The 15,347-nt window shown below is 40.5% G+C and overlaps 1 protein-coding gene across 1 annotated transcript in view; it reads left to right on the top strand.

The window, feature by feature from the left end:
* The first annotated feature begins 7 nt into the window (after nt 1-7).
* Nucleotides 8-15,347, top strand: part of LOC120543013 (zona pellucida sperm-binding protein 2-like) — a 34,421-nt gene continuing 19,081 nt past the window's right edge. The window contains exons 1-5 of the mRNA XM_039775827.1: nt 8-171; nt 4,529-4,608; nt 8,638-8,718; nt 10,472-10,596; nt 14,924-15,085. Coding sequence (XP_039631761.1) covers nt 167-171; nt 4,529-4,608; nt 8,638-8,718; nt 10,472-10,596; nt 14,924-15,085 — 453 coding nt within the window. The 5' untranslated portion in view covers nt 8-166. The remainder of the gene's footprint in view (nt 172-4,528; nt 4,609-8,637; nt 8,719-10,471; nt 10,597-14,923; nt 15,086-15,347) is intronic.

The following is a 15,347-nucleotide window of genomic DNA, read 5'->3' as shown; positions in this document are numbered from 1 at the left end:
AGGCGGCCTTTAATAAAGCCTTCTTGGTTTTGGGTGCAAAGTATATATGTTGGCTTTTCTTAAACGCTTTGTTCTTTATTTTAAGAAACACTAATTGTATATGTACACACAATAAGGAAACGTACTTTTATGTCGTTTTGAAGTAAGCTATTTGGCAACCGAAAATATGGGGTAAGTTGTGTGTTTTTTTTTTCTTCTCTTCGTATACGATGTATAAGGAAAGTATTGCAGTTCTCCAAAATTATATTTTGAGATTTTGGCGACTCTAGACGTTATAGGTCGAAAATATTTTTGGAATTTTGTCGGTGTGTCTGTAAACCCAATTGCTTGAGCCTTCTTTCACTTGGCTCAACCAAACTTTGAATCCAAATATTAAGTACAAAACGTAGCTTTCTATCAGCTATTGAGCATTTCCGTTAACCGGAACTGCTTTGTATGCTCCCGTAGAGTCCGATTTATTTAACATGTTTAGTTTGATTGGTTTTTAAAATGTAAATCTAAAAATATAACCATTGTCTTGTGCTTTACTTTACAAATATCCACCCAGCACACCCCCCATATCAGAATATACGAGAAAGTCCAGGGGATGCCACTAACGGTGTGAAAAATATAAAAACACAAAATATCTAGCTATATGCAAAAAACATTGACTAAAAAATGGGTTTTACCCTTTTTATTTATTGATATTTATTCTTGATTTATTTTATTGAGTTAGAATTCTTATGTAAACATTTTTTATAAGTTATTCTAAATAAGCGTGTATTGTACACCTTTGTTAAATTTAATGACCTTGCACGTCCTCGCATCGGTTTCTCGGTCTATACAACCACGCATTCAGCTGTCATTGTTATCCATAATAAGTTATTTTACTACGAATGTGTAAGTGTAAAGGATATTCCGTAATAAATATAATTTCATTTTGTTTGTTACAGACCTAAGCAGCTTTTCACAAAACCTTTCCATTCATGTGGGAAACGTGGTGAGCAAGTTAGCGTCTTTTTAACAACCTACCTCGTTGGTTTGACTTAAAAAGCAAACGCATTTCTCCGATAGCTACGTATGTTCATAGTTTTTTTTTTTATCGCTTAAAACTACTATTTTACACAGAAAACGAAAATTACACTTTAGGACAAACCTCATATCATTATCAAACTATGATTTGTAAAAGATGTTTGACTAACCGTCACATTATTTGACCTTTTGTACTTGTGTCCTGCATAGGTAATGTATTTTCTGGTTAATTTTTAACACGGATTTATTTAGCGATGTAAAAAGTAAAGTTGTGATTTCCTACGTCCTATTTTATTTCATGACTAGCCAACCCGCGCCGCATAATTATCAACGTGGCTCACAGCTGCATGTGGACGGACTGTAGCACAGACCAAAGCGAGTGAGGATGTTTGGTGACGCGTTGGGGGCGGGCCCTTTAGCAAGCAGTGCGCAAGCCTCGACAGCGAGGGTGGACGTGGGAGGAGGGTGATAATTGGCGGGCGGAGCTCTGTCGTGCGTTCCCCATGACGCGGTCGGGACTCTATCGTGCGTACCCCATGCTTGGACGACTTGGTCAATTATATATACATATAGAGAAAAGCAGCCGGAACCGAAAAGAACAATGAAAAGTCAACGTGGCTCAGAGGTGCATGTGGACTGTAGCACAGACGAAAGCGACTGAAGCTGTGTTTGGTGAGTTGTTGCGTACAGGCACATGTGCAGGCAGTGCACATGCCTCGAGAGCGACGGTGGATGCCGCAGGAGGATTAGAGTTGGCGGGCAAGGCTCTGTCGAGCGTAGTCCATGGTCTTAGACTTGGTGGGCGTGGCCCTGTCGCGCATATCCCATGGTATCCTATAGCCTTACAGTTGGTGGGCGTGGCTCTCTCTTGCCTGCCCCTTGCGTGCCCTCTGAATTATACAGTACATCCAGATTTTTTTCGCTGTTGCATACTGAAAAGGAGTGGAAAAGGCGGCATTTATTTAATCGGATATGCTTACGTAAAAGCAGGAAGTACTTGAAGGGCGCCATCTGCTGTAGGATTCCACTCATTCCACTCCTTTTCCCGTGTACTTCATTCCTTGGACATTACTTGATTGATGTCTACTTTGGGTGCAAGTTTGTGTGTGTGTATATGAACTTTTCACTTGAATGTTGGAGCATATGCCGTGCCAGTTGTAATGAACTAGCGTCTCGTTTTTTGTTGCTTGTTTTAAAAAAACTTAAACTTCGCAAATATACTGTACTTGTATATTTTTGCTAAATATTTAGTTTCACCAAGAGAATTTTCAGTAAAAGTCACTAAGAAAAGGCAAGTCTTGCAGTAGAATTCGAAATACGGTTTGAGTAATATTTGGTCAATTCACTCCCAGTTCAATGCATTATTTGGATAATTAACCGAATAATTTTAATATAATGCATTCATATAAGGCAATTGCAAAATTCGTTCCAAAACTCTGGTCGTAAACTGATTTGGTTGTGAACCGAAGCAACTTCCCCCATAGGACTATGTAAATACAATTAATCTGTTCTAGACCATACGAACTGTATGTAAATATACATATTTTGTTTTTAAGCACAAATATAGTTAATTGAACCATAGAATGCACCGCATAATAAACTAAATGTAAAAACATTGAACAGAGAAAACTACACTGCAGTAGTTTGCGCTATAGCGCTACCAACTGCCGGCTAAAAGCACTTTTTAAATGAGTTTTAAGCACAGTGGGGGAAAAAAAAATGAACATTTGAGAAAATCTGTAATTTAATAAACCACCAAGAAAAACATTGCAACAATGCACGCTATGAACAGATCGCTGGAAACAGAAGTGAAAACAAAATCAAGCCCAGTGCATTCTTTAACTGCCTTCCTACCTTAATGTGTCTGCGCGTCTCTCGCGCACTGCCTGTGTGTCTGCGCGTCTCTCGCGCACTGCCTGTGTGTCTGCGCGTCTCTTGCGCACTGCCTGTGTGTCTGCGCGTCTCTTGCGCACTGCCTGTGTGTCTGCGCGTCTCTTGCGCACTGCCTGTGTGTCTGCGCGTCTCTTGCGCACTGCCTGTGTGTCTGCGCGTCTCTTGCGCACTGCCTGTGTGTCTGCGCGTCTCTTGCGCACTGCCTGTGTGTCTGCGCGTCTCTCGCGCTCTCTCGCTGCACAGGAAATGCACAGGGAGAGACTGAACATGTACAATTACACAATTGAGAAGGCAGCAAAAGCATATGAAGCGAGTGACACATACAAGCATATTCATGAGTGCAGCTACTTTGGAAACAATTTAAACTTTAGGTTTACACCGTGCTTTAAGTTCATAGACAGGCTGCCTCTGGCGTTTGTCATGCCCACGATGAATATGATATTCGCGAGATACAAGTTTAACGAGAAGACGCAGGGTTTAAATGGGACATTTGATCACTTTGTAACGGAGTTAAAATTGCTGTAATGGAGTTTAAATTCCTGGTATGCGAGGTCTGAGCTAACATTAAATAAAGCTGTGGACATCACGAGATAGCACAAGCACAGCTGAGAAGCTTCAATGCATGTACTCCAAGTGGCTCATGTGAACTGACTTTGCAGGACTGGGAAAGGTTAAATTAAGTTCATAGACGCGCTACCGCTAAATATTCACAGGCAAATCCACTACTTAATACCGGGACTGACTGTTATACGTCTTAGATTCACGAGTAGCGATTTGGGTAGTGAACACTTTGATGATTGAAACCTGTTATCTTTACAACGGTTGACAAACATGGAATGTAACTTGAACACAACACATCCTCCAAATACGAACCTGATTGAAAGAAATAATAATCAAATCCTTGACTGCAACACTCATAAGTCACAAAACTATTACATTGATATAGAGGTGTGTGTGTGTGTGTGTATATATACATATAGATATGTGTGTATGTGTGTATGTATTTGTATATATGTGTATTTATATGTATGTATATAAAAAATGTGTATATGACAGCAACACTCATAACAGTGACAAAACAATTACATTGTCAATCATGTTACGTTATTGTTAAAATGTTTCATTTTCTTTTTCATTACTTCAACACACTACTACTCTGCTGTGAAGCCTGGGTATTTTGGTAGTCTTTTTAGAATTATCAAATTTGAATTTCAGCTGCCTTAAACAAGTTCAAATTTGCATTGACATTTCAAATGTTGGAGGATATTTACATTTGAAAATATAACTCGGTTGTGACTATCTGGGTATGATCAAACAAATGAAGTTTTAGCATTTGTTATACAATCATTACTGTCCAGCACAGTCTGTTGCATTATTCATTTTTTTGTGTACTTCAAATGGAAAATTGGAGTACAGTTTTGCCACTACTTACTCAAACTTATCTAGGAGTTTGATTAAATGTAAGTTAATAAAGTTTACTCAGTGCAGTATAATCTACTCTATTGCTTGTGATTTGTTGCCTTATTTTTATTTAGTACTTTTAACAATTTTTTACAGTGGTTTTTTGTCTTATTTGTTAGAAGTGGCTTTTTTTTGGTAATTTTTATTTATTTTTTGACTACAGTTGGTCTACTATTGGCAGTTGTGTGGCAACTTGCTGTGTTATATGGATGAACGCGATCATTTTTGCAGATGCAGCACCAGGTATTTTTTCCTTTTTGTTTGTGTGACTCTTGTGAAATGATTGGTATCTTACGATGTATTTATTCACTCACTCACTCACGGGGGGCTGTTCTGATTTTATATAGGATCTCTCTTTACCTGAAGGGTTTTATTTTTAGTTCTAGTAATTTAATATTCCTCCTCTCTAATGGAGGTGCTTTTGTTCATCTGTTATTCCTTCCCATGAGGAAGATTGTGTTTCTCCAGATACACTGGGGTGTGTTTGTGTTTTATAGATGCAGAACTGGTTTGATTTGCTTGTAAAGAGTGATGGTGTTTCACATGTAATGCTTGAATTGTTTTACTCATTTTTGTGACTTTTCTGTCATCTGATCCTGAAATTGCTTAGTCAGTGTTTCCCATCCTTGGTCCTGGGGGCCCCCCCACTGTCACTGCAGGTTTTTGTTCAATCCAGCTTCTGTTTTTAATTGGACTCCTGGGTTAACGAAGAATTTTTCCCAATTTCAGTTCCCAAAAACCAATCTGGGAAATAAGTTTGGTAAGATGTACCAAGCAGTTACATGGGCCTGTTTTTATTAATAATCTTGATTTTCATACTTTTTTCAGATGTTCGAATTGTTTAATCCATTTACTAATTAGTGGGTCTGTGGCTAAAGTAGTTGCAGCCTTCAATTATTCCGTATGTCTGCCTGAGTGTCAGCTCTCCTTGTTTTTATTAGGGTACAATGAGGGGCAGAAAGTGAGATTAAAAATGACAAGAGTGAAATGTTTAAGTCTCTAAAAAAACCAGAAATTTCTAAATGTCTCTTATAAAGGTAAAAAATCATGCAGCTGTGCCTTTTCTGAATGTAGAATTAAATGCCAGTTAATTAAAATTAGATGAATGTTATCAGTTGTCACTGATTAGGAATCTGGTTGGAGCAACAACCTGCAGCCACAGGGGGTTTGGGAAGCACTGGATTAGTCATTCACTTATTCTGCATTCAGAAAAGCACCGCATTATGAATGTCTTGAATGTATTAGACATTTAGAAGTATTTTCTCTGTGAGATCTCAAATTGCTTACTCTTGACTCCCCCATTTTATGTAGTGAAGGGCAAGGTGTTTGAAGCCTCATGAAGCTTTGAGGCTTTTTTCGATTTGTGTTGAAAAAGTTTTGAAGCCTCAGCCCCAGTATGAACAGCGACATCTGGTGGTTATCTGAGGTCATGGCAAATTCAAGAGTACAAGTGAAGCAGCACTCACTGTTTCAGTCTCATGTCACCATTAAAAGGTCAGAAACGTCCCTTCATTTTAAGGTCCTTGTCCATTTATACTATTTAACGCCATTTTTTGCTGTTAGTCGCCATCTGTCACCAAAGCTCTCCAAATCTTTCCTCACAACCCAACATTGTTGAATGAGAATGCTGCATCTTATTTGGACTAGTTGTTCGTTTAGCGCCAAAGCAGTCAAACTGACTAAATGCTGTCAAACTAGTGAAGCACTGATGAGGTTCGAAGCTTCAAATGTCATGGTCATGTGACAGTGGTATTTTTACACAAGCTCCAACAGTGTTTCAATTCACTATGCATCCAATAAAAGGAGGGGTGGGGGGGGGGATGATACCAAAGCTTGTCAGTCTGTGTAGTTTTCAGATTTAATGGTCATTGGGGCATAATGAGAGGCTGCAACAACTTCATTATTTACTAATTAGTGGGTCTGCAGATGGAGTACATGGCCAGACCAAATGTTAAAGCTGCATTATATAAGCTTAACTGTTTAGGACAGGGGTGCCCAACTCCAGTCCTGGAGGGCCAGGTTGCTGCAGGTTTTTATTCTGACCCTTAATTAGTGACCTGTTTTTGCTCCTAATTAACTCTTTTGAATTCTTTTTATTTGACTGGCTCTTGAAGACTCGGACACCTCAAATGTTTCTTTTTCCTTAATTAGCAGCCAAACAATGAGATACAAAATGAGCCAAAACAGGACCAGCAAACTGACCATCATATAATATCTGAAAATAAAGGAAGGTGAATGTCTCAGGATCTGCTCTTGGAAAATCCACAATTTTGGAAATGTCTGCTATTGCACAATGAGAGCAGCAACAAGCCATGGAATTAAACGGGTTTAATTAACGACAAGAATCAGCGCCTCATTAAGCAACTGGTTGGAGTTTGCGGCCCTGACTTAGTTGTTCTTCTGTTGACTCACTCACTTCACATTTCACTTCTGTTTGGGTGCCATTTAAGGAAAGAAACAAAGCAATTTGGAGGAACGATGATGAAATTCAGGGAAACATTTCTTAAAAACCAAGTCAATTAAAATGAATTCAAAAGTTAACAGTAAAAAGAGATCACTAAGAAAAGGGTTAGAATGAAAACCTACAGCCACTGTGGCCCTCCAGGACTGGAGTTGGGCACCCCTAGTTTAGTACATTTTAACACGTTATAAACCAGGGGTGTTTGAACTCTGGGCCTGGAGGGCTGCAGTGGCTGCAGGTTTTCATTCTAACCCTTTTCCTAATTGGTGACCTGTTTGCACTGCTAATTCACTCCTTTTTTCCCTTCATTTTAATCGCCCTGTTTTTAAGGATTCAGTCCTCTAAATTTATTCCTGTCTTCATTAAATGACAGCCAAATAGATGAGATATGAAACTAGCCAACAGATGACCAGCTAAACTGGGATTTCAAACTCCAACCAATCTAATGAGAAGCAGATTCTTGCTGTTAAAGCCGTTCTTTAATTCCATGGCTTGTTGCTGCTCTTTCTGCCACAGCAGACATTTCCAAAATTGAAGTTTTTTTTTTCTCCCCCTTCTAAGAACAAATGTTTTGGTGAGCCGAGAGATCAACCTTACTGAGACCCTCACCTTTATTTTCTGACTGGGGGTGCCCATCCCCCTGATGCCTTTGGTGCCCAATCCCCAGTTGTGGTCAGAATATTAGCCAAAACTGTAAATGTACAAAAAATTATTGGAGTCGATCAAAAAATTCTATAAATATGTTGAGTAAAAATGAGAAAATATATTTACTCTTACTGATTGGGGTATTCCCATTAAACTGAGGTCCACTATGCTCAATGCATGACTTTTTCTTGATTTAGTTTAAGTTTTAAAAGAATAATCCAACCTCATATTAAAGTTCAATAAATTCTTAAAATTATACCAGACATAGATGTAGGCATTGAAATAAGCCAGATTTAGTGTGACAAGTCACATAAAATGTTGCACTTTTGGGCTTTGGAAGAAAGACAGACGCGCGCACACACACAGGTGAGCTGGTCATGTGGTAGTTTGTGTTGTCATTGATTGGCTGCTAATTAAGGAAAACGAAGGGGCTTGAGTCAAGACTAAAGCAAAAAGTTTAATTGGCAGAAAATGGGGTCACTAATGAAGATGGTTGACACCTGTGGTAGACTTCATTTTGTTGTGTACCCTGAACTGGGGAGTAACCCTCTAGGTTTCCAAATAAAGACAGAAGGGGCGGGGGGGGCGCCCAAGTTTGACAAGTTCAAATGACTGTTCCTTTCAAGCTGATTTTCATGTGTGCCTTGTTCCTGGCATGAAGGGATAATTAAATGTAAGCCTTTTTATGCTCCCATTTTTGTATTGCACTTATTTGCATATTCAAAATATTCCTCGATTTATAGTAAAGCAGCACAAATATTTTGGCCCAAGTAAGGCGGACACCTTGTGGTGGTGCAGTGCTTATTCCTGTTGATTTGGGGCTAATTGAGGCGCCGCCTGCTGTAATGCCACGTGAAGTTTAGATCTCGGAAAGCCCCCCTCTGACTTTTGTCTGTTGCTCCAGAGTGACTGACTTGTTGTTCCTTTACTGGGAATTGAGGTCCTAACCTTGGACAGTACAGCACTTACTCCCATCCCTTAACTTTCAGTATATCCTGTGAACTGTTGCCTTTAAGTCAGTGTAGTTAATGGCTGTCAACCCTTCCTGCTCAATAGCAATGTGGTGTGAAAGACAAGGTATGGAATGGGGGAATCTCGTGGCATACATTTTACTTTTTCTGTATTGTCAAAATAAACTGAAGTTCTTCTTTCTTTCCATATTACAGGCACAGTGACATGTACCAATGTCTATTTGTCTGTACAGCTTCCCCGTGTAGCCCTGGCTTCAAATCGGCTGTATGTGCTGGGTGAGTCTGTGATCCATTATTTCTCCTGATTGGTTATTGAAGCCCGTCCCAACACCATCCAGTCTGAGCTCATTGGTAGAGCATTTCATCTGGTCCTGAAGTGTTCCTGGGGTGCATTAGTTAAGGCCCCCCTAACCAGCTTTAAGCAGTGGTTTGATTTCCACAAAATATAAGGGAAAAAAAAAACCTGACTCTTCATAATCCTTTGACCCCAATTTGAAATGAAAGTGGGGTGCTGACCTCTTCTAAAATAGGAACAAGAGTCCTGGTAATGCAAAGATTCTGCTTGCAACTTGGTCTGTTTGAGGCAACATTTGCCAGAAGTGTAGATTCTGTAGCTGCTGGTAGGTAAGGCAGGATCAAGCATGTGCCAGTCACACTCCAGTCGAAAAAGGTTAATTTTTAAGAGGGTTTAATGGGGGAATCAAAAGCAAACAGTCCACACAAGAACGGAGAAGTTGCTATACATGTAGAATAAAAGGAAACATTTTAAAACTTCAATATAGTATTTAAGGATGAGTGATTTCTCTACTTCACAGAGTACATTCTGAACGTACAGCTCTGCACATACAACTGAGCACGTTAAGGCACCACTTAAAATAGCGTGCCGTACACACAGGAAGGCGGGTCACTGAGCCCAGTCTATAGTCCGAGGGACAAAAAAGTCAGTTTAATTGGGGGGGGGTTTATAAGAACCACCTATAGACTATGCAGTAATTTATAGGCAAACAGTTAATAAATAACTAACAAATGGCTTACACATTTTCCTTTTGGCTACCTTTCAGTTACTATTAAAATTGTCATTTTAAGATACTGGGGGGTTGTGGGGGGAGAGAAATGTCACTTTAAATATTTTGGTTAAAAGTAATTTAAAAAATAGTGGTCGGTCTTTCACTCTTGCTCAGCTAACAAATTGTTTCTAATTGCATACATATTATAGCTTATGTTTGGCAGGCTGCTTAACATGCAATGTTTGCTCATAACCAGCTTTAATACAACCATAACCAATTAATGTGGTGGGTTGCCCCCGTCTCAAACTCTTAAATGCACCACAGAGACCTTATGGGGGTATTCGACACAGTGAGTAACTTGTCTAAATCTACAAGCTCTGCTTATCTGCACCCTTCAAGTCCACCAAAGCTTAGTGAGGTGTCCATTAACTAAAGCAACTCAAAGTCCCCTTAGCCTGAAAGATGCAGCTTAGTATTGTGGATTTATGGATTTATAGACTTCATGAATTCTTTCAATTGATCAACAATCCTGGTGTAATATTTTTTGTGGGCCTTTTTGACATATCATCTAATTTTATTTTTTAGTTACATCATTGCTTAAGCCTGTGCGGTTGAATGTAGTAAAGTGGTGTACATTAATTTTTCTCCTTGGTCACACTTTTCTGGTTTTGCCAGATACAATTTGGATATTATAAATTGGAGTTCTGACTAATCAAAGGCATTCAATGTTGCAAGTGCTTGCAGTAAACCAGTGTGGAATGTTATTTTTATGCATTTTATTTTTTTATATATATAGATTTTTTTTAAACCTTTCATAACATTTCTAACCACCAAAAGGTCCGCTATGTTGTAAGTTTTTGTTCAATACTGAGCTTTTAAGATACTTCCTTCCAAAAGTCAATGTCCGTTTAATTGGACGCACAGCCTTGAAACGGTTAACAAAATTACTTTCTAGGGCTTTTCTGCAAGGCTGAGAGGTTTGGCATCAAGTCAGCAGCTCCTTTTCATTTCTGTCCATGCAGATCCAACAACCTCTTTGCCGATACTTCTGGATCCCGAGTACGAGTTGAAATGCTTTTACTCCGTGGAGTCTGTGGGCTCATTTGTGTTGACAGCTCAGTATTCTTCGTGTCAAGTGAAGAGAGTTGTAAGTAAAATGCCAGGTTGCTACTGATCAGAGATTGGGGGCGCATGCGCTGATAGCTTGTTGCTGCACCCACCAAATGCAAAACCACCTGAATCGGGACCCGAGTGCAGTGGGTGACACCAGCACCTTTTTTTAATTGGCTGGAATGCCAAACCTGACGGCAACCTCCAAGTTTTACCTATAAGTTGCAGGGCTGGATGCCTGTCCGAACTGTGGTGTATACACTCGCCTAAAGGATTATTAGGAACACCTGTTCAATTTCTCATTAATGCAATTATCTAATCAACCAATCACATGGCAGTTGCTTCAATGCATTTAGGGGTGTGGTCCTGGTCAAGACAATCTCCTGAACTCCAAACTGAATGTCAGAATGGGAGAGAAAGGTGATTTAAGCAATTTTGAGTGTGGCATGGTTGTTGGTGCCAGATGGGCCGGTCTGAGTATTTCACAATCTGCTCAGTTACTGGGATTTTCACGCACAACCATTTCTAGGGTTTACAAAGAATGGTGTGAAAAGGGAAAAACATCCAGTATGCGTCAGTCCTGTGGGCGAAAATGCCTTGTTGATGCTCGAGGTCAGAGGAGAATGGGCCGACTGATTCAAGCTGATAGAAGAGCAACTTTGACTGAAATAACCACTCGTTACAACCGAGGTATGCAGCAAAGCATTTGTGAAGCCACAACACGCACAACCTTGAGGCGGATGGGCTACAACAGCAGAAGACCCCACCGGGTACCACTCATCTCCACTACAAATAGGAAAAAGAGGCTACAATTTGCACGAGCTCACCAAAATTGGACAGTTGAAGACTGGAAAAATGTTGCCTGGTCTGATGAGTCTCGATTTCTGTTGAGACGTTCAAATGGTAGTCAGAATTTGGCGTAAACAGAATGAGAACATTGATCCATCATGCCTTGTTACCACTGTGCAGGCTGGTGGTGTAATGGTGTGGGGGATGTTTTCTTGGCACACTTTAGGCCCCTTAGTGCCAATTGGGCATCATTTAAATGTCACGGGCTACCTGAGCATTGTTTCTGACCATGTCCATCCCTTCATGACCACCATGTACCCATCCTCTGATGGCTACTTCCAGCAGGATAATGCACCATGTCACAAAGCTCGAATCATTTCAAATTGGTTTCTTGAACATGACAATGAGTTCACTGTACTAAAATGGCCCCCACAGTCACCAGATCTCAACCCAATAGAGCATCTTTGGGATTGGCTGGAACAGGAGCTTCGTGCCCTGGATGTGCATCCCACAAATCTCCAACTGCAAGATGCTATCCTATCAATATGGGCCAACATTTCTAAAGAATGCTTTCAGCACCTTGTTGAATCAATGCCACGTAGAATTAAGGCAGTTCTGAAGGCGAAAGGGGGTCAAACACCATATTAGTATGGTGGTCCTAATAATCCTTTAGGTGGGTGTATACAATGTTGTCTTTTGTAGTAATGGTGATGGATGAGAATGAGGCTGCAAATGTTAGATCTAAAAAGTCGGCTGATCTAAGACCACCCATCCACTGCAGTCTTGGATGTCTCGGTTGTACACTAATTGGGTATTAAGTGGAATGTCCGGTCTATACAGCTTGCTCTTCCATGACAATTGCATAGCCTCCAAGTGTGTGTGCTTCCCAAAATTCTGAACCCTGCTTTGAGTGTGGGAGTGTGATTGTGTGGTTTTTATACAGGTGCATCTCAATAAATTCAATTTTTGAATTGAATTACTGATAGATTATCAAAGTGAATTTATCACTCTGTGTGCAATGAATCTAAATTTCAAGCATTTTTCCCCTGATTATGGCTTATAGCTAAAACTCAAAATTCAGTATCTCAGAAAATTAGAACATTGTGAAAGTTCAATATTGTAGACCCCTGGTGTCCCACTCCACTCGGCTAATTAACCTAAAACACCTGCAAAGGGGTCCTGAGCCTTGAAATGGTCTCAGTCTGGTTCAGAAGGCCATACCATCATGGGGAAGACTGTGGACTTGACAGTTGCCAAGCAGATGTCCTTGACACCCTCCCTCCACAAGGAGGGGAAGCCACAGAAGGCCACTGCTAAAGTTGGCTGTATCTGAGCATATTAATAGAAAGTTGACTGGAAAGAAAAATGTGACTGAGGTGCACAAGCAACTGCAGCCTTGATAAGTTTGTGAAGCAATGCCCATTCAAGAATTTTTGGGGGGGGGACTTCGGCTGGAGTTGGTACTTCAAGAGCCACCACACAGATGTGTGTGTATACAGGACATGGGCTATAACTACCACAGCATTCCTTGTCTCAAGCTACTCGTGAGCCAGAGACAATGTCAGAAGCATCTTACTTGGACTGGACTGATGCTCAGTGGTCCAAAGTCCTTCAGTCATTTTTTGCATTTCATTTGGAAGTCAAGGTCCCAGAGTCTGGAGGAAGAATGGAGAGACACAGAATCCAAGTTGCTTGAGGTCCACTGAAGTTTCCAGTTAGTGATGATTTGGGGAGCTATGTCATCTGCTGGTGTTGGTCCACTTTGTTTTATCAAGTTCAAAGTCAATGCAGCCATCCTCCAGGACATTTTTAGAGCACTTCATGCTTCCCTCTGCTGACCAGATTTATGGAGATGCAAGTTTTCCAGCAGGACTTGGTACTTTTGGCAGTGTGGGCTCTGTGCCATTACCAGGTTTGACTGTGATATCACTGTGCTTGATTGGCCAGCAAACTCTCCTGACTTGAGCCCCTTGGAATCTACCAAGAGGAAGATGAGACACCAGAGCCAACAATGCAGACAAGCTGAAAACTGCGATCAAAGCTTCCTTGGCTTCCATAACACCTCGGCAGTGCCACAGGCTGATCGCATCCATGAGGTGCTGCTTTGATGCAGCAAGTCTTGCAAAAGGAGCCCCGACCAAGTAGTGAGTGATTACATGGACATACTTTTGAGGAGGCCAACATTTCTGTATGGGTTTTTTATTGGTCTTGTGCAATTTTCTGAGATACAGAATTTGGGGTTTTCCTGGGCTATAAGCCATAATCGGCAGAATGAAGACGCTTAAAACGGCACTCTGTATAATTTATATAATGAGTTTCACTTTTGAATTGAATTGCTGAACTTTTTGATATTCTAATTTCAGATGTACCTGTATATGTAGTAGGAGGGATGTTAATGTTTCTGTGCTTTTTAACTGTTTTTGAAATTCTTAAATTGCATCACTTATTTTCTATGTAGTCCCCTTCCTTAGCAATGCAGTTGTCCCAGCATTCATTCCTCTGTCGTGGCTGTAGCTGGATGTCCTGTGCACTCTGCATCTGCAATTAACTGCAAGGGCAGCCAGCTTGCCAGACAGAACTGCTGTAGTCCCATTAGAACACTCTGGACGAGAATAGGCCCTTCAGCCCAACAAGTCCTATCCACTTAGTTCTTCCAAAAAACATGCCGAGTTTTGAAAGTCCCTAAAGTCTTACTGTCTACCACATTACTTGGTCGCTTATCCCAAGTGTATTCTTTGTGTAAAGAAACTTCCTAATGTTTGGGCGAAATTTATCCTTTAGTTTCCACGTGTTCTCGATTAACTTGTGTTTTAAAATAAGTCTCGATCAATGGACTAATTCCCTTCATAATTTTAAACACTTCAATCATGTCACCTTTTAATCTTTCCTCATAACTCATCCCCTGTAGCGGCCTCCTCGCTCTTCTCTGGACCTTTTCTAGTGTGGTTTTCTCCTTTTTTGTAGCCAGGAGACCAAAACTGCACACAGTACTCCAGATGAGGGCTCACCAGTGTGTTTAGAAGAGTTGACCTTAACCTCCTTGGACTCCACACACCGTGCTATATAACCTATGACACTCTCTGACATTTCCAACAAAAATGATAAAAATGCAGAAAGAATAGTAATTGGTTAACATCCCTCTTAATATAATGTTGGCCCCATGGCAGGAAAGCAGCTTTAACAGGATGCCACTTAGCATACCGGTCTACTCTTTAATATAAAACAATTTCACATTGGATAGACGAAGGTTGGTAAAGTGGATGGAATTTGAGCTTTGGGCTGAATTTTTATCTAATGTGCTAATGGTGGTGTTTAGCTGATTCCTGCAAATGTATGACATGTATTGTTTGGCAAGTCTTCCCAATGACCCTGCTTGCCCATCATGTGTTCAGTGTTATGAAGACCATTCTTGTGATGTGCCTGCAATTACCCTTGTGGGTCAAAGCCAAGTGTCTGCTGGGTAAGTTGGGAGTAATGGCTTATTACTTGAACTAAAGTTACTGTGTCTTATGGACTTTGTAGAGTGCTCTTTTCACTTGACTACTACAGACCTAACTTGTAATGTGTCTCTGCAGGGAAATCTCTACAGTCTTGGAGTGCTCATCAGTTACTACTTGTCTGCTGAGAATCGATGGGTCAATGCAACCTACAGAGTGTCCTGCAACCGGCCACTGGCTGACTTTATTTCACTTCCAGAACAACTGGGAAAGACCAACTGTACCGCAAACTACATGGAGGCGAGTCCCCCACACAAACCTACTGGCTAATTAGCATGTGTTTAGGGGTTTTTAAATTTCGCAATGCTGTCTGAGCTGCTGTTGGTGTGATTTTTATATTAACTATGACTCATTAAATTACTGATTTACTGGGGTGAGTTGTTGGTTAAATGTGTCAGGATTGTTACTTGAATTCAAACTAAAGCCACATTTGACCAAAGGGGATATTCTTCCTTCTACCTTTTGATCCTTAGGCAAGCACATCTGAGGTGAAAAATTCATA

Source organism: Polypterus senegalus, chromosome 13 (genome assembly GCF_016835505.1).
Source record: "Polypterus senegalus isolate Bchr_013 chromosome 13, ASM1683550v1, whole genome shotgun sequence".
NCBI lineage: Eukaryota > Metazoa > Chordata > Cladistia > Polypteriformes > Polypteridae > Polypterus > Polypterus senegalus.
This window is presented reverse-complemented; position numbering and strand designations above follow the sequence as displayed.